The sequence below is a fragment of the Balaenoptera musculus genome, chromosome 12, assembly GCF_009873245.2.
Source record: "Balaenoptera musculus isolate JJ_BM4_2016_0621 chromosome 12, mBalMus1.pri.v3, whole genome shotgun sequence".
Classification (NCBI taxonomy): Eukaryota; Metazoa; Chordata; class Mammalia; order Artiodactyla; family Balaenopteridae; genus Balaenoptera; species Balaenoptera musculus.
In genome coordinates, this window is record NC_045796.1 from 77,619,863 (window position 1) to 77,644,848 (window position 24,986).

Consider the following 24,986-nt stretch of genomic DNA (forward strand, 5'->3'; position numbering starts at 1 on the left):
CATGGTAGTTCTGTTTTTGATTTTTTGAGGAAGCTCCATACTGCTAAACTCTATTTTAAAGATGCAATCACCTCCATAGTAATAACATTTGTGCCATCAATCATGCTTTCACAGTCCATTGTATACCAGTTGTATAATGTGTTTATATAGCACGCATATACATGTGCTTGTAGAGGCACTGTGAGTTATAAACATCCAAATATCTGTGAAATAAATTGCATATATTGTATGCAAGTGTATACATGGATATCACATTTTTGTTTAACAAATAAGGAGCCTGAGTGCTCTCTAATATCTTTTTTTCCTACATTTTTGGTGGCTGTTTTTTTCCTACATTCTTTGGCTGTTCCTTCATACGACTGTAATTTTGTAATACTTCCAAGATTTATTCATGTTTTACACAAGGTATAATTCATTCATTTCCACTTACGTATAATATTTATTGTGTGAACATCACAATTGAACCATTCCGTTTGCCAGTAGACATGGTGGTTGTTTCCAGCCTTTTGTTGTTATTAACAACCCTGCTATGGACATCATTTCCTGTGTTTGCTTTTTGTTCCTTGACAACCCATCCCCTGCACTGTTGCTGGTGGTGTGTGTGTGTGTGTGTGTGTGTGTGTGTGTTCAGTAAATCCAATTCTGATGTTACTCTTTCTTACTTAAAAATCCTTCAACCTAGAGGCTTAGCAGAACCACCTGGAATAATATTCCAGATGACCTGGAATGATCTCGAGATAACTCCAGTAACTGAAGCAATTCCTTTTAAGGATAAACATCCAAAGAGCGATGTTGCTCAGGAAGGTTGCTACTCCTCTTTCCTTCTGGCAGCAGAACCTACCCTGTCCCTTTCTACTCTGTACTCTGGCACTACAGATGCTCTAAATCTGATCAGAGGTGAAAATGAAACTCTTATCACCAAAGTTTTCCAGGAAGAATCAAAAGGAAATCTTTCTTTGGGAGGCTGTCCAAGAAAAAGCTACGATGGTGAAAAGAGCCCAGGGGAGTCAGATGTTCCTAGTCCGGAACATGCACTGCCATTTATGAACTGTAAAGTCACTCAACTTTCTGGATCTCTTTGCACATCTGAAAACAAGGCAGTTATGATTTCTGAATGGGCCTGCCTTCTAGACTGGCGTAGAGGATCAAATAAAGCCTCCATTCATTCCACAAACACCTACTGCGTCTCAGTCACTGTGCTAGGTCCAGAAGCATGGATGGGCCATTGTCCTAAAAGACCTCACGGGCCACAGAGCGATCCTCAATCACGGCTGCATACGGGAATCGCCGGGAGCATAAATTTAAAAAATATGGATGCCTGAGTCCCCTGCATCCTGGGCCATGCGAGATTAGACACATTTCTTAAGCTCTTAGCCTATGCTGCATGTGTATGATGGGAATAACAGAAGCTACTTCATAGGGTGGTTGTTAAGTATTAAATAATTCGTAACACCTGCTTAGCCCCGTGCCTGGTACAAAGTAGCAGGTGATGAACTGCTGGGAGTGGGGTGGGGAAAACCGGTAACTACGTAGCTGGAGTAGTGAGGTTTGCCGCAATGGAGAGAAACATGCAGGGGCTCTGAGGGTCGTCTCACTCTGCTGGCTGGGATGGCAGTCCTGGAGGATGTGATGTCAGAGGCGACTTTTTAACACAAAGGTGAGTAAATTAGCCAGACAAGCCTGGTAGGCATTGGGGGTGGGGAACATCGCAGAGAAGGGAGTGTGGAATTCTTCTGGAGCGCGCGAGGAGGAGGAGGGGTGAGATTGCGGAGAGCACAGGGGTCAGATCTCGAGGGGCCTTGAAACCACGCAAGGGGGTTGGCCTTTAATGCTGCTGGCCATCAGGAGCCACCAAAAGGTTTTAAGCTGGGAAGAACGCGATCAGAGTCGCATTTACGTTGGGTCACTGCATCCTGGTGTGGATTTGCGGTGATTTGAGACCGGAGGACGGTCTCAGTAGGGACAGTGGCCTGGGATCGGGCAGCTGCAATAGAAACGGAGTAAAAGGCCTGAGAAGCAAGGGCGAAAAAGAGGTAAAAACCACGGCCCTTGCCGGCGTTAGGAGGGTGAGGGATGCGGAGGGCACGAAGGCCATCCTGACCTTTTGCACTAACAGTGGGCAAAGCAGGGAAATGGCACGGCCTAGGGCTGGGGGTCCCAGCCCGAGACGGGGGCTCTGGGTGGACTACGGCAGATCCCGCCGAGGGCCGGTGAGTCTGAAACGCCGGAGGCCTGCAGGCCGAGGTCGCGCTGGCGCGGCGCCTTGGAGCGCGAACGACCCGGCGGAGCGCGGGGTCCCAGCGCAGCGCGCCCCCAGCAGCCCTGCCCAGCGAGCGCCCGCCCGGGGAGCCGACCGCGGGGGCGCAGCGCGTCGCCCCGGGGGCTGAGCCCAGCCCGGGAGGGGCTCGCCCGGCGCGCCGGCCGGGATCCCGGCTTCCCCGGGGGACAGGCCCGCGCCGCTGCGTGTGGATGGAGAGCCCGCGTCGCAGCGCGGGGACGTCCGGGACGGAGCGCGGGCCGGGCCGGGGCCTCCGCTCCGGGGCTGCTGGACGGTAACCGGATTGAGGGAGAACCAGGGCGAGCGCAGCTCCTTCTCCTTTGCCTTTTGCGTCATTTTAGGTATTTTGGGGGCGAGGAAGAAGGCGACGTGTATAATTTATTGCTCTTTTTTGGGCCTGGGGGAGGGCAAGTGTTTGTCGCGGTTAGTTTTGGTTTGGTTTGTCCTTTGTCGTCTGCATCTTTATCTCTCTTCTGGTTGATGCCATGTTTCCTCCTTTGCTATGACCCCATACTCCACTTTCTTTAGGTATCTTGGAGCTGTTACACAACCTCAGTCTACCCATGTATATTTATGATTCTTCAAACAGTAACTATTGACTTTACCAGAAGTGGATTTTTTTTTTTTCTGTCAAATGTTGTCACCAAACTAACTACTTTACGTGAATAGTTTACTCAGGCGATTATGTTCTGATGCTGATTCATGAGCTAAATTCTGGGATTTGTATTTCTCTAGAATGTTCCATAATGCCCAGGAGTGTGGTAGGCACACAGTTGCCTTTCAATATATTCTTGATAATCTGTCACTTTTTTTAAAATTCATAATGTAATTCTTTTGTTGTTTATTTTTACTTATCTCAAAAGATTCTGTGTTCTGACTCAACACACCATTTTACCTTAGAAGTTTTCAACACTTTTTAATGAAAATCTTTTATATTACTTCACATGCACTCATCTGCAGCAGCTAGTGATTAAGATAATGAAGTTAAGTTGGTTTAACAAACCTATCTCAACGAATAAGTGGAGATCATTTTAATTGATCTGTCACTTTTGTATGCAGAGAGAAAGCAGTATCCTCTTCTCATTCCTCTTGTGACCTGATCAGAAAGCCCCCCCACCCCCAAGCAGGCCCTCATTCCTTCTCACAGATCCTGCCCTGCCTCCTGACTAGCAACTCCAGTTTCTCGCGTGATGGTCTAGAACCCCTCTCCCGGGAAACTCCCCAGGCTTATCCTTAGTATCACTTGGATAAATGTCAAGGTTTGGGCACCTGGCTTTTCAGCCTGCCTTTCAGACTGCATGTCCATCCTTCGTGACCCACCCAAGCCTTCTCATTCTTTTTGTTCTCTTTTCTTGTGTTGTTACTGGAAACAGCATGCAGTAATGGAAAGATGCCATTTTAAACAACCATATTATGAAAAAGAGCAAACACATAGAAATAACGTCAAACATCTGGTCAGTATTTAAATTTCCAAATGTCTCCTGCTATAGTTTTGTTTAGTTTGTTTGAATCAGGATCCAAATAAGCTCCAAATAATTGGTTAATATATCTTAAGTAATTCCTAAGTTCCCCTCCATCTGGACTTCATCTCAGCCTCTGGACCACTTTCTGCTGTTACTGAAGTAAATTATTAGTTTTTTAAGGACCTTTTCCTAGAGGGTGAAATGGACTCACCAGTGATGTCTGGACTTAAGAGTTGTGGAATTCCTCGGCATTTTGTATGCCTTTAAAAACCCAGCATTTTGGCTTGGAATCAGAAAGTGGAAAAGAGCATAGAGAGACAAATCTCATTCAGCGGCATCCTTGATGTACTTTAAAAACATACACATGTGGGACTTCCCTGGTGGTCCTGTGGTTAAGAATCCACCTTCCAATGTAGGGGACGCGGGTTCAGTCTCTGGTCGGGGACCTAAGATCCCATATGCCAAGGGGCAACTAAGCCCGCGCGCTTTAGAGCCTGAGCGTCACAACTAAGACCCGATGTGGCCAAGTAAATAAAAACAAAAACAAAACACACACATACACACAGTGGATTTGCTGCGAGAAGCTAGGTTAGAATCTTTACATTGCAGGGATGTGCAACCCCTCAGCCAGTGTGTTATTTGCCTGCTTTCCCTTCTTGAGTCAGTAGTTTTCCTCTTCAATATACACTTTTCCCTCTTCCCATTTCATATTTTCTCTTTCGTCCCAAAACTGGCCTTCATGCTATCATTCTTTATAATTTTCTACCAATGCTCTAATACCAAAGACTGGCTGACCACTCATCAAAAATGCTGTAGAAGAAGTCTGGGATTAGGTAGAAAGCGCACCGGGAGTTGACCTCTATGGTCCAGCTCTAGAGTGCGTGTAAATCAGGAAACAAACCTGATGCTGGGAAAGAAATTGAAAGGAAGAAAAACCAGTCAGACCTCTGTCGGTGAAGAGTCAGCAGATGGCGGCTTAAAAATTTAGTGCACATTGATTCTGCCCCACGACGTGTCTAAATCCAGAGTTCTTCTGGTAGATGTACACACTGCAGCGGTAATGTAGGCACCTGCATTACACTGATCAACAACAAGTGCTAACTCAGACTGAGAATAGCCCAATTCAGCAATAAAGTCCAAATTAGGCTATCTCAATATTTTTTTTTCTGTGTGTGTGTGTTCTACACACATACAAAATAAACATTCTCAGTGCCAACTTCTAACCTTTTATTGTTTTAACTGTGGATTAAATTGGTCTTAGGAATTTAAATTTACCCTTAAGAAAGGATATTCTTTTCCTACTGAAGGAAGCTTTTCTTGCAGTCTAAGATTTCTCTTTAAGCTATTTTTACCAAGTTTATCAAGTGAGCTTTTATCTGGGCTCACAAATGTAAGAAACCTGTTAAGTGAACCCAAGTTTTGTGGAAAGTCGGGTGCTTGAATTAGGGGAAATAAATTATGCTATTTATCATTTATTTTAAGAAGAGTAGTTGTAGCTGGGAAGAAACCTAATGACCTGGTAATGCTTCTAGTTAGCTTTCAATCCAATACCAAAAATAAAAAGTAGTAAGTTACTGAGTTCAGAGGTAGTAATTAGAAAACATCTAGTGTTTCATATGTAAATCTTGCTAAAGGAGATTGCACAGTGAAGGTGAATTAACATATTTTTCTTTTTGCCTGATATACTACATAGAGAAGCATCTTGGAAGACTTCTCACTGTGGAGATTCCTGAAGATGGTGTACTGATGGTTCTGTCGGCTGAACGCCACTAGAAACTCTACTGACTCAGGTATGCCAATGGTCCTGCTAAGAGTCTTCAAGGAATCAAAGGGTTGTACTGTACTGTAATTCTTGTATTTTCTTTCATCCTTAAAAAAAATAGCTACCATCCTTCAGGGGAGAACTTTACACATCATTTAAGATAATACTTTGGGATTGTGGGAGCAGGAAATGGGTTAATCAATGTAGTGGCTTTTGGCAAATAAAAGATATTAAACAACATGTGCACAAAAATGTTGAAAAGTAAAGTCCAAGAATAGAAATCCCTTAACACAGTGATATAGTCATCCTTCTGTAAATATTAAAAAAAACAAAAACGAATAAAGATCGGTACACATTCTCCTTTTGTAGTGGAAGCTCCATAATTAAATCTTCCCTCCTTATCTTTTTCTTGGAGGCGGGGATTGGGAGGGTGGCTCAATAAATTATAACACTACCTCTACTTATTGAGATTAGCACAGTACTTTTCAACAACATTTGATTGATAAGAAAACTTGAAAATTGCAATTAGCTTTAAGAACAAACAGGAACTCTTCTTAAAATCTTTTTTTAAAACTAGCTTGAGCACGGATGGGCAAATGGGGGCTCAAAACAATTTTGGAGAAAAATAAAGTCAGGTGGTTACCTTGGATGACAAAGTGTAACTTCTGAAAAGTATTTACTTTTTAGCTTTATCTCAAGGAAAATCAAGCAAGACTATGAGGGTAATGGAGACATGATCTTAGCCTGTTCTTTGTCCACTTTCTTTCACATATCATTTCCCTATATAGTTGGGAAAGAAACCAGATTATTCAGTAAAAAAAGAATATTTAGCATTCCATATACTCGAGGGTAGTTTATTCCAGCATACATGTCTTACTCTCAGCTTTTTATTGGTGTATACTCTCCTCACCTTTTGGGGGAAAGAAATTACTGAGTTACTCTCCCTATTTCAGACAGATCCTGTATGTCACATCAGTGAGGGCTGAGGTGGGGATTGCAGTCAGTTTTTTGTTTTTTTTTTTAAATATTTATTTATTTATTTATTTATGGCTGTGTTGGGTCTTCGTTTCTGTGTGAGGGCTTTCTCTAGTTGTGGCAAGTGGGGGCCACTCTTCATCGCGGTGCGCGGGCCTCTCACTATCGCGGCCTCTCTTGTTGCAGAGCACAGGCTCCAGACGCACAGGCTCAGTAGTTGTGGCTCATGGACTTAGTTGCTCCGTGGCATGTGGGATCTTCCCAGACCAGGGCTCGAACCCTTGTCCCCTGCATTAGCAGGCAGATTCTCAACCACTGCGCCACCAGGGAAGCCCCTGCAGTCAGTTTTTTAGCCTCGCCAAATCTGGATTTTTACCCTGAGTTTTCTTTTGCTTTTTTTTTGTTTTTTTTGCAGTTTTGTGAACTCTTGGGACATCAGAGAACTGTAGTAAAATATTATTATAAAATCACATATCAATGTTGAATATTGGTATGTAAGACTTTAGAATTCCTTTTTACTATTAGCTCAGTTTTGACCCTACAGGGTGAAAAGCTCCACAGTATTCCAGAGGTGACTGATTGCCCCATAAGATATATTACACTTTTTAAAAATAGTGTGCTTATCAAAGTTTTTTTCTAAACAATAAATTTTGTCTGATGTATATTCCTTTTAAACATGTACAAAATGAGAAAAAGATCCTTTGTGGAAAAGAGAAATTGGCTCTAATGAATAATAAAACTGTAATAAAAATGCAGAAAAATACTATGTAGCTAGATTATACTTTTCTGATTAAAAAATTACATTCTTAAGATAAAATAACCTATGGTTCCGACACTGATTTCTCACACAACAGAAAACTTACTGGGCATGATATGGAGTGTGTGCGTGTGTGTGTGTGTTTTATGTATTTTAATACTCTTGTTTCATGGACGAGGTCTATGTTCTCTAACTTTTACACAGATAAACTCAACATGGTTGGATAAAAGACAAATTCCTCTCTCAGAGATGATAGCTAGACTTAGGTAACAAGAAACGCCATTTGCTATATATTAATATGCATTATGCCATTTGTTGTTTTAAAAGCATTTTCTTTCTTTCTTTTTAAGGCTTTCTGACTGTTGGAATGGTTTTAGATGGTCATCCCAGAGAATGAAGGCATGCATGACTCACATGAAGCACTGGTTATTAAAGACAAGGTGGGAGCATTTATAAATCTGCTTTCAAATTTTGCCTAATCTGACTCCTGGTTTGCACATACCCTTTCCAAAATATATTTTGAACTAAGATATCGTGTATAAAATAAAGGAAGTTAGGAATGGTCTTTTCTGACCATCTAGAAGATTCACCAGGCTTCTAGTAATCTATGTAAAACTTATTAATTCCATGTTATTCCTGAATAAATATTTTAAAGGCCGAGGAGCTAAGAGTAGGGATAATTACTTCCTATTTAAAAAGAGGAGGCTGATTCATTTTTTAAATAAGTTTATTTTTATTTTTGGCTGTGTTGGGTCTTTGTTGCCGTGCGCGGGCTTTCTCTAGTTGCAGCGAGCGGGGGCTACTCTTCGTTGCGGTGCGTGGGTTTCTCATTGGATGGCTTCTCTTGTTGCAGAGCACGGGCTCTAGGCGCGCAGGCTTCAGTAGTTGTGGCACTTGGGCTCAGTAGTTGTGGCTCATGGGCCCTAGAGTGCAGGCTCAGTAGTTGTGGTGCACGGGCTCAGTTGCTCCGCGGCATGTGGGATCTTCCCAGACCAGGGCTCGAACCCGTGTCCCCTGCATTGGCAGGTGGATTCTTAACCACTGCACCACCAGGGAAGCCCCTCATTTTTAAAAAACTATACTGTTAGTAGTAATGGGGAAGTGGCAAAGGAGTAATCCCTTTTATTTTGATAATTTATATATCTATGTATCTACATCTATATATACAAATGTTTATAAGATTTTTCAGATAACAGTGTAAAACCATGAATTTAAAAGCATCAAGGCCACTTGAGAATAAAAAGTGTTCTAAAAATAATAATTGGCATAGGGATATAACTGATCACAGACATCTAGGAAACAGAATGGTTTAAGGGATTCTACAGGTGTAAGAAGATTATCCAAAGTTCATTTCAAACCTTGAAAATAAAAGTCATTTATTTTTGACATTTTCATGCTGATTCAATACTGATTTTTTTTTTTAATAAAAAAGAATAAGAAAAACTGTAAGAAATAATTGTAACTTGACCTTTATTCCAACATTTGTCCTGGATTATTTTACGCTTGGCTGGAAAGGGGATATATTTTGGACAGGGTATGAAAAAAGAATTATGATGCAGGTAGCAAAATATACCCTAATATAACTGTTATTAAGACTTGATAAAACAGTTTTTTTAACACATAATCCACTTTTCCCCAAATAAGTCATGAAAACCTCACAATCCATGACAATTCATCTTCTCAGTGGCAAAAATGAAAAGATGTCTGGCTTTATTTGCAATATGCAGACTCAGTTAAGGGCACTTATGTGCAAGATTTTGGGCTGTTTATCTTGACTATGTATGACTGGAGAGAGAGCATTCATGGGAAATAGCAGTTTGTATGTGAGACAGGGTAGGAAGGGGAGAAGAGTATTCAGAATTCTTTTTTTTTTAAAGATAAAAACCTAAACAAAACTTTGATTTCTTATATGTTTTATTAATTTCAAGCATTTTAATTTTAGCTTTTGTCCCTTCTTCTTAAATGATGTTGCTTGCAAGTGTAGCATTACAACTACACACATTCCTGATCGAGATTTTAAAAAATTCTTTATATTCAGACTTCACCTGTTTCTTTCTAGTCGTAATAAGCTCTGGCAGGTAGCAGACTGCAAACTGCAAACTAAGCATTGAAGGAACTGCCTCCACATATACTTCTGGGAGTCATGTTACAGCCTCTGTCATGCCTGCTATCTTCCAAGAAGTTCATTATTCTCTCAACTCCCATATTCCCTTTCTGAACACATGGAGAAGCAGTAGTTGGGTGGCTCTATAGACACTGCTGGGGTTTCTGCTCTTCCTGCCATCAGGGCTGCGGTGGTGGAGTGAGGGCTAGAATCTCTCCAAGTCTCAGAGCTGCAGGTGTTCTCATAGTTATTCAGTCGTGTGGTTATTGCAGGGTTATGTTTCCAGAGTTGTCACCAAATAATATGAAAAACCATTAGTTAATATTGGACAATGAAATGTCTAATCATTTAGATAAACATGTCTAAAGTGTTGGATTTAATGTTAGTGAGATCATCAATTCTCTATTTCTTATTCAAACGAACAGTTGAATATTTTATTTATTTATTAAAATAAGTTTTATTTATTCATTTATTTGGGTACACTGGGTCTTAGGTGCAGCATGCGGGATCTTCGTTGCCGCGTGCGGGATCCTCATTGCAGCATGCGAGATCTTTTAGTTACAGCATGCATGATCTTTTTAGTTGCACATGCAGGATCTTTAGTTGCAGTATGTGTGATCTTTTAGTTGCGGCATGCGGGATCTTTTAGTTGCGGCATGCAGGATCTTTAGTTGCAGCATGCGGAATCTTTAGTTGCAGCATGAGAACTCTTAGTTGTGGCATATGGGATCTAGTTCCCCGACCAGGGGTAGAACCCGGGCCCCCTGCATTGGGAGTGTGGAGTGTTAGCCACTGGACCACCAGGGAAGTCCATGAATACTTTAAATGAATGTAACGTTTAAGAGTAGTAATATTTGGGGATGCTATGAATTCTCAACATTCCTACAGAATGAAACAAATATAGTCATTCCTCAAATATATGCCGACCTCTGTGGTTTGCAAATAAAATTTTCAAAGGTTTCAGCTGCATATTCATCATGGATTCTTTGCAGAACACATCAGCCTGTATCACTGCATCTTTATCATTTTAGGAATAGGTACAATGAAGAAGAAATCTATGCTTTCCTTGCAGGTATTGAGCTAGTGAAACATTTGCTATATTAAAATAATTTTGTATTGTATTTGATTGACATTCAACTTTAATTATACCTCACCTCCTACTCCGATATAGAATGTAATACTTTAGACCTTTCATCATTAGTTTAGCATAAACTAAGAAAAATTTTCTTTTGATGCTATTTACTTACTTGGGCTAGACTTGATTTATCTGAATCGTTACACTCACTCTTTTTAAACGGAATTACAATAAACATGGCTGATTTGGTAAAAAGAAAAAGCATAAAAACTGTTTTTGTATGAGATACAAATTCATTATTGCTATCAAGTACAAATATAACCTTCTAAAATAGGTTTTGAAAGTAAAATTAATGGTAATGGAAACATTCAATTTAAGCATCTGTTTATTAGAAGTTGTATGTTAACTGAATTTATTAGATGCAGTTTTATAGCGGTTGCAGTCAGAATTTCAAAGAAAGCAACTTTCCCTGAGAGTTTGTCATGGCCTGTTGGTGAGCAATGTGTGGCACAAGTATAATTACTCTCAATGGTGACAGGAGGGTAGGGCAAAGGTCCTCACTTAGAGCTGATCCAGTAGAAAATGTGCAAACACAGCAGGAACTCCATGTGGTAACTGGCCACTGAGAAGACCCTCCGCGGAAGAAAATTGAACAGGATGGTCACCAGCAAGGCATCTTTGCCTTAAGTTTTGCTAATGTTGCTTGTCTGGGAGAAAGGTGGTTATGTAAATAAAAACAGTGAACTAGAGCCAAAAAAACCCCAAAACAACAACAGAAAACAAAACAACAGCCCATAACACACTCTCAGGGAAAGTGGCTTTTGAAATTCTGACTGCAACCACTATAAAACTGCATCTAATAAATTCAGTTAAAACTTTTAATAAATAGATATTTAAATTGAATTTGTTTCCATTACCATTAATTTTCAAAGCCTATTATAGAAGATCATATTTGTACTTGACTCTGGAATCAGTGCCCTGCATTTCCCTTCCCCACTTCCATGTGTACCAACAACATTGAGGTACTCTGCTATAAATGCTATCCTTCTGATTTGGGAATAAAGCAGAATAACTGACAACCAGCTTTTCCTCCTCTTAGCCTTTTATTAGCCAGGTACTAGGAAAAGAAATGTTTAAGACATAGCCCTACCCTTGAGGAGTTCATAGTCTTGTATAGAAACTGATGAAAAATTAGGATGTAATGAATGTAATCAGTGCAAATTTTTCTGTTTGAAGTATTGGAACTATTTACCTGTTTTTGAGTCTTTTGTGCAAAATCGTTTGCAGAAGGGAAGGACCAGAGGATGACAGAATCTCTATATTTAAAAAAATGGACACACACACACACCCCCCACTGCCACCAGATGGCAACATGATATTTGGAGGATTTTTTTTTAAATTCAGGGATCACTGCCTTGTTTCAGGATCATTTAGATTAGTACTTTCTCCTGCCACCTAGGCTTTTAATCTCTTAGTGTGGAAACTGATTTTAGTTTTTGGTTCACTGATTTGCCTTATTAATTGTATCAAGCATATGAAACCCTGATAAATCAAACTCTGTGTAGCAAATAATATGTTTTTGATTAGCTGTTTTGTTTTATCGCTGTTATAACAGTACCAACTTACATTTTAAGTCCAAAGCCAGCATTTGCTCATTCTGAGGTGGGACTGGTGAACATCCATAAGTGACATGGCTATTTGGGAGTACTTTTGGTTGGGACACTGAAGCCAGAGCTCCAGAGGGTGGCTGAAACAGAATATCCCCCTGCTAAACAGGTGATAAAAGAATGTTATTCGGTTTAATAAAATAGTACAAATAATTCCTCTTGAAAAGTATCTATTACCTCACCCTGAGAAGTGTTTGACTTGGATAAGCCACTGTTAATTCCAGTTTTTTAACATAACTGAACATGTTAAAGTGATTTAGGCCACAGGAGATTTTATGGCTATTAGAAACTATTTGGCTGCAAATATAATATGAATAAAATAATAAATGTTTGTTATTTTAATTAAACCGATTTATATAGTTTTTTTCTGGAATCAATAATAAAACATTTGTCTTCCACATAATTTTGTAATGTAGATAATATGTTAACTCCCACTTTTGACCTCATAATTCATGTTTTTATTGTTTTTAGGCCAGTGAGAAGAATTCCTCACTATCAAATTCTCATCAACAAGTCTGACAGAATTTGCGTCTCCTAAACCTACATTTCCAAGGAGGTCATAACAATATTTATGGAATATGAGGCACAGAATCTTAAGTTAAAGAATATTTTTCCAGGTCTTATTTACACTGAACTCAAATTAACTGTCAAATAAGAATACTGACATAAGTAAGGTAAATCGCTACTACAAAAAATGGAATCTTTAGCATGTAGCTGAATGGAATCCTAAATTTTATCAGTAATATTCAGAAACCTTATTTTAATAGTATTTCCTTCTAAAAAGGAGCTTGGAACATAGTGGGTCTGTTTCAAATATCCTAATTAGAAAGAAATTTTCTTTCAGAAAACAGCAATTACAATTTTTTGCTTTCTTGAAAGATTTTCTTTAAAAAGGGGTTCAGAAGAAAGAAATTCTGTCAGGATTAAGTTCGGGCTAGGTTTATTCTAGCAGGCTCTGTGGCACAGGTCCCCTAAGTAATTCACTGTGATACTCCAGTATCTGCCATGTGTCAGAAATTAACTTGCCATTAACTGACAACTATATTTGATACCCTTAGTCTTAAAGTACACAGGATGTCATACATAAACCAGTCCAATCTTTGAAGGATTACTTCTCTTAGATGCTCTACAGAATTGTAGGACTGTCCATTTTATAGGATTTTTTTTGAGGCAACATCTTTAATAATGCCTGTAAATTCTAAAAAGTGTTTGCTAACTTAAAATTTGTTTTTAGGTATTTATTGCTAAGTTGAAAACCTTCTTTACCAAATATGATGGAACCAAAGATACAATGAAGCCGTGGCTAAGAAAACTCACCCCCTGTGATTAAATTTTATTGAGTATGAACAATTTTTTTCTTGATGTACAGACTCAATTGTACTTTTCTACCCAACTGGATAAATAAAAGCTAAAATATAATTTATTTAACTCTTTTTGGAAATAAAACTTCAACATACCTTAAACTGGTTTTCTGATAAGTTTATTTTTAATATGACTATTTAAAAATTCATCTTAATGATAGATTTGGAAAAGCCAACTTTTACTTGGGTTGACAATAATCAAAGAATGCAGCTGGTATAGCGGCTACCATTTACCAAGTAACTGCTATGTGCTAGGCATTATTCTTGTGGTCTTACAGTTATCAACTTTAATCCTTGTAGTAACAACACTGCAGGGTAGGTATTATTAGCCTCATTTCATTGGTGAGGAAAAAGAAGCTTAAAGAAATTAAAGTGCCTTGCCAAGTTCCTATAACCAGTACATTGCTCAGCAGATATTTGAGAGCCGACTCTGTGTTGGCCCTGTCACTATGCTAAGACTGAGAATGCAGCTGTGAATGAGAAAAAGACAAGATCTCCATTCTAAAGGAGCTTACACTCTAGTAGTAAAATCAGGATTTTAAAATAGCGGTGTTGGATTCTAGAAGTTTTCTTCTTAGCTTCCACACTCCTTCCCACCAAGGATACTACAGAAGAGATGGATTAAGCGGTTTTAGTGCCACTTAAGGAAGTGGGCGGGAGCGAAAACTACATACTGGAATACGTTATAGGAAAGAAACATTGGTATATGAGTGTCAAGCTATATCAAAGGAAACACCCTAGGGCTTAGCTGTATGGCAGGGAATGTAAAGCCTGTGCCGCATAACAGACTTGGCTGATGTAGACACACCTGCAGATGGTGTATAATGCAATGGCAATGATATGTACTTGCTCAGATAGCCTTAAGGATCAGTATTTTCTCAGCGTATGGCCCTGCACTGTCCAACACGGTAGCCATGACCTACTTACGGCTTTCGAGTCCTTGAAATGTGGCTAGTGCAACTAAGGAACTGAATTTTAAATTAAAAAAAAAAAATTTTATTTAAAAACTGACACGTGATCCAGTTACTAGATCTTTCAAGAATGTCTGGAACAACTGGGTGTGTGAATCTATTTTTTCTGCCTATATTTTAAGAAACTTAAATACAGATCAAGTATTTCTGATGAAATTTAGCATCTGAATTGAGATGTGCTGTAATATAAAATACACCCTGGATTTTGAAAACTTAGTATAAAAAAGAATATAAAATATCCATTAATTTAAGAATAATTACATGCTGAAATGATAATATTTTGGATATACTGGGTTAAATAAAATATTAAAATTAGCTTCAACCGTTTTTTACTTTTTAAAAAATGTATTACTAGGAAATTTTAAATTACATATGTGGATTGCATTATATATATTTGTACTGGAGAGTGCTGGTATAATCAAAGGAGCCCTAGTGAAGGTCCATATATTATCTTTTATTTCAGTCATCAAAATATTTTCTTAGTATATCTCATTACCCTTTTATCAAAAGTTATGTATTGCTCATCATTCTTTCTATGAATGTTAAGAATCATGTTAATAACTGTGTCAATATTTCATCCTGTAGTAGGAATATCAAATTATTTACACACACACCTATATGAACTGTCACTATGCAAGTGTGCACATATAACACATTTATTTCCAAAGAGTATTTCCCATAGTAAGTTTTCAAAAACAGAAAGTAAACATAAGTAGTCTGTGGAACTATATTCAAGGACTGACAGACTTGGGGGAGAAACACTTTATAGACTACACAATACATATATATTCAGGACAAAAGCAAACATTATAAAAAGTATAAAAATAGACAAAAAGATACAAACACAATATATTTTGGTCAGAATTTCAGATACGGTTTTTTTTCTTCTCTCTCCCCTTTACTTCAAAAGTTATAAATACTTTGCAAGCAGCATGTATTGTTGCACTTTTGATTTTTTGTTGTACAGTTAACGAACTTGAGAGTCTGGATGACTGGTGATCATCTATTTGGCCTTCCCATTCTTTCATTTCTTCTTCTTTGATTAATAAAGGTTTTCCTAGAGTTTGGCCAACAAGATTACAGACTTCTTGAGCTTTGCGCCATGCATTTTCTACAGCAACAAGACAGGCTTGCCGTCTTAGGAATTAAATGCAGAGATTATTAATACGACATTCAACAAACCGCAGCACTGAATAGTTTTGTTTAATTAGTTGATAATTAATTTAAAGATGTGCTTAACTTACCGAAGATTCTCAATAGAACCTGGAGTATGATAGAACTGGGGTTGGCTGATGACAACAGAGCTATCTAGCTTTTCAACAAGAAAGTTACAAATATTTTGCATTTTTCCGAATTCAGTAAATGTAATGCAGACCTGTAAATGAAATGACAATTGAAATTATTTTCATGTCTGATGCGTTATTTCAAATCTTTCTCTAAATGTGAGTTAAAAAAAGTAAAGCCAGGTTACAATGAGGTCATTTTATAGTATGTAACAGATATGAAAGACCTACTTGGTACTTATAACTAAATTTTGTTATTAAATTTATTTTTGCTTATGAATTTTGTAATTTATCTAATGTTGACTTGAACATTTAAAACTTCATTTTAAATCAGTCAGAGACTTTTATGAAAGAGAACTGGAGGGTTTCCCCTTCAACTTTATTATTCAGCTAAATTCTAACCCTGATAAATGTTTCATGACTCTTTAGTCATCTATGCCATTAGCTAGCTTCCTGATTAGAGGTAATTACTTCATACTTCACTGCTGTCATTTGAGGTATGTTTCTTCTTCCAGAAGTTATTTTCAGATCTATATGCAGAAGTTCATCTATTTCACTATGTCCTCTGCCTTTAAATATGTGGAAGCAGCAAAGAGAAAGAGAGGGATGAGGTAACCTCCTGAGTCATCTTATACAATGAAGAACAGTTGCCTTTAATCATAAATGTTATCCAGGGAAGACTGATGTTCTATCTGGTTTCATTACTAAGTGAATAATGTCTTTTATAATCAGTTTGTCAATTTCAAGTTTTTTTTTTTTTAAAGCTGACTGGGATTTTGAGTGGGATTGCAATGACTCTAAATATAGATTAAGGAAGACCTGATACCTTAATGATACTGAGTCTTCCAAATCAGGAACAAGGTATGTTTCTTCATTTATTTAGATCTTCTTTAATTTCTCTTAGCAATATTTTGTAGTTTTCAGCATACACAGTTAAAAGATCAGATTTATCCCTAGGTATTTTATATTTTTGATGTTTATTAGTTCTAATAGTTTTTTTGTAGATTCCATTAGATTTTCTACATTGATGGTCACGCTGTCCATGAATAAAGACAATTTTACTTCTTACTTTCCAGTATGGATGCCTTTTATTTCTTTTTCATGCCTCACTGCACTGGCTAGAACTTCAAGTACAATGTTGGATAGAAGTTGTGAGAGTAGATACGTTTGTCTTGTTCCTGATCTTAGGCACAAAGCAATCAGTGTTTCATCAATAAATATGATGGTAACTGTAGATTTTTCATAGGTTCCCTTCATCATTTTGAGGAAGTTCCCTACTATTTCTAGTTTGCTGAGAATTTTTATTAGGAATGGATGTTGGACTTTGTTAAATGTTTTTCTTCATCTATTGAGATCATCATATGTTTCTTTCTTACTCTGTTAATATGATAAATTAGATTGACTGGTTTTTGAAAGTTGAACCAACCTTTCATTCCAGGGATGAACCATACTTGGTCATTATATATTATCCTTTTTATATATCACTGGATTTGATTTGCTAAAGTTTTGTTTATAATTTCTGCACATAAGTTTATGATGGACACTGGTCTGTAGTTTTCTTTGCTTGTAATGTCCCCCCCCCCACCCCAGTTTTGTTATCTTCTGGTTCCAAATAATGAGTTGGAAAGTATTCCAGCTTCTTCATTTTCTGGAAAAGTTTGTACAGAATTGGCATAAATTCTCCCTTAAATGTATGCACTTTTTAATTTCTCTTTTAACTACTCCTTTGACCCATGGGTTATTGAGAAGTATGTTATTTAAATTTCAAATATTTCAGTTCTATCATTTTTGCCTTAAGTATTTTGAAGCTTTAATATTAAATGTATAAGTGTTTAAGACTGTTATATTCTCTTGATTGACCCATTTATCATTATAAAATCATCTTTATCTGGGTAATACTCTTTGCTTTGAAATCTACTCTGTCTGATATTATCATAGCCACTACAACTTTCTTTTGCTTATTGTTAGCATGGTATATCTTTATGCACCCCTTTGATTTTTTTAAAGTCAGGTTTATTAAGGCATAACTTATATAGAGCAAAATACACTCCTTTTAGTATACGTTCTATGAATTTTGACAGATGCATTTACTCATGTAGCCACCATTATGATCCATCCCATCAACTTCCTCAAATTCCCCTGTGCTCCCCACATCCCAGCCCCTGAAAGCCACTGATCTGTTTTTTTTAAAATAGTTGCACTTAATTTTTTTAATTTAATTTTTTATTTTTTGGACAATTTAAAAGGTTACTTTCCATTTACAGTTACTACAAAATATTGGCTCTATTCCTCGTGTTGTAACTCTATGTCCTTGAGCCTATCTCATACCCAATAGTCTGTACCTCCCACTCTCCCACTCCTATATTGCCCCTGCCCTCCAACACTGGTAACCATTAGTTTGTTCTCTATATCTGTGAGTCTGCTTGTTTTTTGTTTTATTCACTAGCTTTTTATATTTTTTAGACTTCACATATAAGTGATATACAGTATTTGTCTTTCTTTGTCTGACTTATTTCACTTAGCATAATGCCAAGTCCATCCATGTTGCTGCAAATGGCAAAATTTCATTCTTTTTTATGGCTCAGTAGTATTCCATTGTGTATATACACACACACACACACACACACACACACATATATATATATATACCATAGCTTCTTTATTCATTCATCTGTTGATGGACACTTAGGTTGCTTCCGTATCTTGGCAGTTACAAATAATGCTGGATGAACACTGGGGTGCATGTATCTTTTTGAATTAGTGTTTTTGTTTTTTCCAGATATATACCCAGGAGTGGAATTGCTAGGTCATATGGTAGTTTTATCATTTGCAAATATTTTTCCCATTCAGTAGGTTGTCTTTTCATTTTGTCAATGGTTACCTTTGCTGTGCAAAAGCTTTTAAGTTTAATTCGGTCTCATTTGTTTATTTTTACCTTTATTTCCTTTACTTTAGGAGACGGATCAAAAAATATTGCTATGATTTACTTATTTATTTATTTATTTATTTATTCATGGCTGTATTGGGTCTTCGTTTCTGTGTGAGGGCTTTCTCTAGTTGGGGTAAGCGGGGGCCACTCTTCATTGCGGTGCGCGGGCCTCTCACTATCGCGGCCTCTCTTGTTGCAGAGCACAGGCTCCAGACGCGCAGGCTCAGTAATTGTGGCTCACGGGCCCAGTTGCTCCGTGGCATGTGGGATCTTCCCAGACCAGGGCTCGAACCCGTGTTCGCTGCATTGGCAGGCAGATTCTCAACCACTGCACCACCAGGGAAGCCCAATTGCTGTGATTTATGTCAAAGAGTTTTCTGCCTATGTTTTCCTCGAGGAGTTTTATGGTATCCAGTCCTACATTTAGGCCTTTAATCAATTTTGAGTTTATTTTTGTACATGGTGTTAGAGAATGTTCTAATTTCATTCTTTTACATGTAGCTGCCAGTTTTCCCAGCACCACTTATTGAAGAGACTGTCTTTTTTCCACTGTATATTCTTGCCTCCTTTGTTGTAGATTAATTGACTATAAGTGCATGGGTTTATTTCTGGGCTCTCTATCCTGTTCCATTGGTGTGTCTGCTTTTGTGCCAGAACCATACTATTTTGATTACTGTAGCTTTGTAGTATAGTCTGAAGTCAGGGAGCCTGATTCCTCCAGCTCCGTTCCTCATTCTCAAGATTGTTTTGGCTATTAGGGATCTTTTGTGTTTCCATATAGATTTTAAAATTATTTGTTCTAGTTCTGTGAAAAACGCCATTGGTATTTTGATAGGGATTGCATTGAATCTGTAGATTGCCTTGGGTAGTATAGTCATTTTCACAATATTGATTCTTCCAATTCAAGAACATGATATATCTTTCCATCTGTTTGTGTTGTCTTCAATTTGTTTCATCACTGTCGTATAGTTTTCAGAGTATAGGTGTTTTGCCTCCTTAGGTAGATTTATTCCTAGGTATTTTATTCTTTTTGATGAGATGGTAAATAGGACTGTTTCCTTAATTCCCCTTTCTGATACGTCATTGTTAGTGTATAGAAATGCAACAGATTTCTGTGTATTAATTTTGTATCCTTCAACTTTACTAAATTAATTGGTGAACTCTAGTAGTTTTCTGATGGCATCTTTAGGATTTTCTATGTATAGTATCATGTCATCTGCAAACAGTGACAGTTTTACTTCCTCCTTTCCAACATGGATTCCTTTTATTTCTTTATCTTCTCTGACTGCTGTGGCTAGGACTTCCAAAACTATGTTGAATAAAAGTGACAAGAGTGGACATCCTTGTCTTATTCCTGATCTTAGAGGAAATGTTTTCAGCTTTTCACTGTTGAGGATGATGATAGCGGTGGGTTTGTCATTTATGGCCTTTATCGTATTGAGGTATGTTTCCTCTATGCCTGCTTTCTGGAGGGTTTTTATTATAAATGGATGTTGAATTTTATCAAAAGCTTTTCCTGCACCTATTGAGATGATCATGTGGTTTTTATTCTCCAATTTGTTAATGTGGTGTGTCACATGGATTGATTTGCAGATATTGAAAAATCCTTGCATCCCTGGGATAAATTCCACTTGATCATGGTATATGATCTTTTTGATGTACTGTTGGATTCGGTTTGCTAATATTTTTGGGGGGATTTTTGAATTTATTTTAATTAGTGATATTGGCCTGTAATTTTCTTTTTTTGTGTGTGATATCTTTGTCTGGTTTTGGTATCAGAGTGATGCTAGCCTCACAGAATGAGTTCCGAAGTGTTCAGTCCTCTGCAATTTTTGGGAATAGTTTCAGAGGACAGGTGTTAACTCTTCTCTAAATGTTTGGTAGAATTCACCTGTGAAGCCACCTGGTCCTGGACTTTTGTTTGTTTTGAGTTTTTAAATTACCAATTCAATCTCGTTACTGTAATTGGTCTGTTTATATTTTCTATTTGTTCCTGGTTCAGTCTTGGGAGATTGTGCCTTTCTAAGAGTTTGTCCATTTCTTCTAGGTTGTCCATTTTATTGGCATATAGTTGTTCATAGTAGTCTCTTATGATCCTTTGTATTTCTGTGGTGTCAGTTGTAACTTCTTTTTCATTTCTGATTTTATTGATTTGGGCCCTCTCCTTTCTTTTCTTGATGAGCGTGACTAAAGGTTTATCAATTTTGTTTATTTTTTCAAAGAACCAGCTTTTAGTTTCATTGATCTTTTCTGTTGTTTTCTTTGTTTCTATTTCATTTATTCCTGCTCTGATCTTTATGATTTCTTTCCTTCTACTAACTTTGGGTTTTGTTTGTTCTTTTGCTTTAGGTGTAAGGTTAGGTTGTTTACTTGAGAGTTTTCTTGTTTACTGAGGTAAGCTTGTATTGCTGTAAATTTCCCTCTTAGAACTGCTTTTGCTGTGTCCCATAAGTTTTGGATTGTCATGTTTTCATTTTCATTTGTCTCTAGGTATATGTTGACTTCCTCTTTGATTTCTTCGGTGATCCACTGCTTGTTTAGTAGCATATTGTTTAGCCTCCATGTTTGTGTTTTTTTGCAGTTTTTCTAAATAGTTGAGTTCTAGTCATATAGCATTGTGGTCAGAAAAGATGCCTGATACAATTTCAATTTTCTTAAATTTACTGAGACTTGTTTTGTGGCCTAGCATGTGATTTATCCTGGAGAATGTGCACATGGAACCATGTGCACTTGAAAAGAATGTGTATTTTGCTGCTTTCTGCTGGAATGCTCTGTATATATCAATTAAGTCCATTTGGACTAATGTGTTAGAGAAGATATAACAATTGTAAATGTATATGCACTCAACATAGGAGTACCTATATATATAAGGCAAATACTAACAGACATAAAAGGAGAAATCAATGGTAACACAATAATTGTAGGGGACTTTAAAATCCCACTTACATCAATGGACAGATCATCCAGACTGAAAATGAATAAGGAAACACAGGCCTTAAATAACACATTGATCTGTGTTTTTAAAACTTTATTTTTTAGAGAAGTTTTAGGCACACAGCAAAATTGACAGGAAGGAACAGATGTTTTCCATGTATACCCTTCTACCCCACACACACATAGTCCCCCCTCACCATAATCAACATTCCCCACCAGAGTGGTACATTTGTTACAATATGTGTACCTACTGGGTTGACCAAAAAGTTCTTTCAGGTTTTTCCATAACACCTTTGGCCAACCCAATACACTGACACAGCATAATGACCAGAAGTCCATAGTTTACATTAGAGTTCATTCTTGGTGTTTTATATTCACTGGGTTTGTACAAATGTATGCTGACATGCATCTATCATTATAGTTTCATACAGAATACTCTCACTGCCCTAAAATTCCTCTGTGCACCTCCTATTCATCCCACCCTCCCCCTAACTGCTGGCAACCATTGATCCTTTTACTGTCTCTATAGTTTTGCTTCTCCCAGAATGTCATATAGTTGGAATCATACAGTTTGTAGCCTTTTCTGATTGTCTTAGTAATAGGCATTTAAGGTTCATACCTATTTTCATGGCTTGAGAGCTTATTTCTTTTTAGGGCTGAATAATATTCCATTTTCTGGATGTACCACAGTTTATGTATCCATTCACCTACTGAAGGACATCTTTGTTGCTTCCAAATTTTGCAATTATAAATAAAGCTGCTATAAATATCCATGTGCACGTTTCTATGTGAGCATACATTTTCACCTCCTTTGGGTACATACTAAGGAGCATGATTGCTGCATCATATGGTAGGAATATGTTTAGTTTTATAGGAAACTTTGTCTCCCAAAATGACTGCGCCGTTTTGCATTCCCACCAGGAATGAGTGAGAGCTCCTCTTGTTCCACAACCTCGTCAGCATTTGGTGTTGTCAGCATTCCAGATTTTGGCCATTCTAATAAGTGTGCAGTGACATTTCATTTTTGTTTTAATTTGCATCTGCCTAATAACATATGATGTGGATCATCTTTTCATATGCTTACTTACCATCTATATATCTTTTTTAGCGAGGCATCTGTTAAGGTCTTTGGCTTATTTTTAATTTTTTTTTTCTCTTACTGTTGAGGTTTAAGAGTTCTTTGTGTATTTTGGATAGCAGTCCTTTAAAATAAGTGTGTTTTGCAAATATTTTCTCTGGGTCTGTGACTTTCTTATTATTCTCCTGACATTGTCTTTCACAGGGCAGAAGTTTTTAACTGTAATGAAGTCCAGCTTACCAATTACTTCTTTCATGGATCAATGCCTTTGGTGTTGTATCTACAAAGTCATTGTGATACTCAAGGCCATCTAGGTTTTCTCATATGTTTATAGCTTTGTGTTTTACCTTGAGGTCTATGATACATTCTGAGTTAATTTTTTGAAGGGTGCAAGGTCTGTATCTAGATACTTTTTTTTTTGTATGTGGATGTCTAGTTGTTCCAGCACCAATTGCTGAAAAGATGATTGTGCCCCATTGTACTGCCTTTGCTCCTTTCTCAAAAATCAGTTGATTATACAGGAGTCTATTTCTTGGCTCTCTATTCTGTTCCACTGATCTATTTGTCTATTCTTCAAACGCTACTACACTATCTTGATTTTTGAAGCCTTTTAGTAAGCCTTGAAGTCAGGGAATGTCATTTCTCCAACTTTGTTCTTCTTCTTCAATACTGTATTGGCTATTCTGGTTCTTTTGCGTCTCCATATAGACTTGAATCATTTTTTTTTTCAATATCCCCAAAATAACTTACTGGGAGTTTTGTTGGGACTGCATCAAATCTATAGATATAGTTCAGAAGAACTGACATCCTGACCATATTGAGTCTTTCTATCCATGAACATGGAATATCTCTCCATTTATTTGGCTCTTCTTTGATCTAATTCATCAGAGTGTCAAAGTTTTCCTCATATAGATCTTGTACATATATGTTGTTAGATATACACCCAAGTATTTCATGTTTTGGGGTGCTATGGAAAATTGTTTTTAATTTCAAATTCTACTTGTTTGTTGCTGGTATGTAGGAAATAATATTTTGTTGAAGATTTTTGCCTCTATATTCATGAGAGATTCGTCTGTAGTTTTCTTATCTTGTAATGTACTTCCATAGGATTTGTAGTGATGTCTCCTTTTTCAGTTCTGATATTAGTAATTTGTTCTTTCTCTTTTTTTCCCCCCTTTAGTTTGGCCAGAAGCTTATCAATCTTATTGATCTTTTCAGAGAACTAGCTTTTGGTTTCACTAATTTTCTCTATTGATTTCCTGTTTTCAGTTTCACTGATTTCTGCTCTAATTCTTATTATTTTTCTTCTGCTTACTTTGGACTTGATTTGCTCTTCTTTTTCTAGTTTCCTAAGGTGGAAACATTAGCTTATTTATTTTAGATTTTTCTTCTTTTTACTATATGCATTCAATGCTAAAATTTCTCTCTAAGCTGTTTTCACTGTATCTCACACATTTTGATAAACTGTATTTTGATTTTCATTTAGTTCTAAATATTTTAAAATTTCTCTTGAGATTTCTTCATTGACCCATGTTATTTAGAAATGTGTTGTTTAATCTCCATGTATTTTGGGATTTTCCAGTTATGTTTCTGTTATTGATTTCTAGGTTAATGCCACTGTGGTCAGAGAGCAGACATTATATGATCTATCCTTTTAAATTTGTTAAGGTATAAGTTTTGGCCTAAAATGTATTTTTTGGCGGGGGGTGGGGGAGTAAAGGTTTACTGCAGGGCCAAGCAATGAGAATGGGTGGCTTGTGCTCAAAAGACCCAAACGCCAAATGTGTTCTATCTTGGTGAATGCTCCATGGGAGCTTGAGAAGAAGAATACTGTTTTTGGAGGAAGTAATTTATAGATGTCCATTCTATCCAGTGAATTGATGGCACTGTTAAGTTCAACTAGGTCCTTACTGATTTTATGCCTGCTGAATCTGTCCCTTCTTGATAAAGGGAGTTGGAGACTCCAACTATGATAGTGGACTCATCTATTCCTCCTAGCAGTTCTATTAGTTTTTGCCTCACGTAGTTGGGAAATGCACGTTAAGGATTTTTTTGTGTGTGTGGCTGTGCCACCACGCAGCATGTGGGATCTTAGTTCCCCAACCAGGGATCAAACCCATGCCCCCTGCACTGGAAGTGCAGAGTCTTAACCACAGGACTGCCAGCAAAGTCCCCAAGGATTGTTATGGCTCTGGGAAAATTGCCCCTGTATCATTACATAATGCCCTTCTGTATCCCTGATAACTCCTTGTTATGAAGTCTGCTGTGTCTGAAATTACAATAATGACTCTTGCTTTCTTTTGATTAGTGTTAGCATGATTAATTTTTCTCCATGGATTTACTTTTAAG

The 24,986-nt window shown here is 37.5% G+C and overlaps 1 protein-coding gene and 1 long non-coding RNA gene across 8 annotated transcripts in view; one reads left to right on the forward strand and one right to left on the reverse strand.

The window, feature by feature from the left end:
* The first annotated feature begins 1,633 nt into the window (after positions 1-1,633).
* LOC118905432 lies at positions 1,634-13,544 on the forward strand. Of its 7 annotated transcripts, XR_005022223.1 has the most exons (7): positions 1,634-1,657; positions 2,807-2,843; positions 5,435-5,531; positions 7,586-7,675; positions 12,030-12,190; positions 12,553-12,755; positions 13,316-13,544. It is a non-coding gene; the product is annotated as an uncharacterized LOC118905432 (long non-coding RNA). The 7 variants fall into 7 exon arrangements; XR_005022222.1 differs by having other exon boundaries at positions 12,553-13,544; XR_005022224.1 differs by lacking the exon at positions 1,634-1,657 and adding an exon at positions 1,777-2,033 and having other exon boundaries at positions 12,553-13,544.
* A 1,292-nt stretch (positions 13,545-14,836) lies between these two features.
* IRAK1BP1 (interleukin 1 receptor associated kinase 1 binding protein 1) overlaps positions 14,837-24,986 on the reverse strand; it is a 34,221-nt gene continuing 24,071 nt past the window's right edge. The window contains 2 exon segments of the mRNA XM_036872103.1: positions 14,837-15,550; positions 15,658-15,788. Coding sequence (XP_036727998.1) covers positions 15,280-15,550; positions 15,658-15,788 — 402 coding nt within the window. The 3' untranslated portion in view covers positions 14,837-15,279.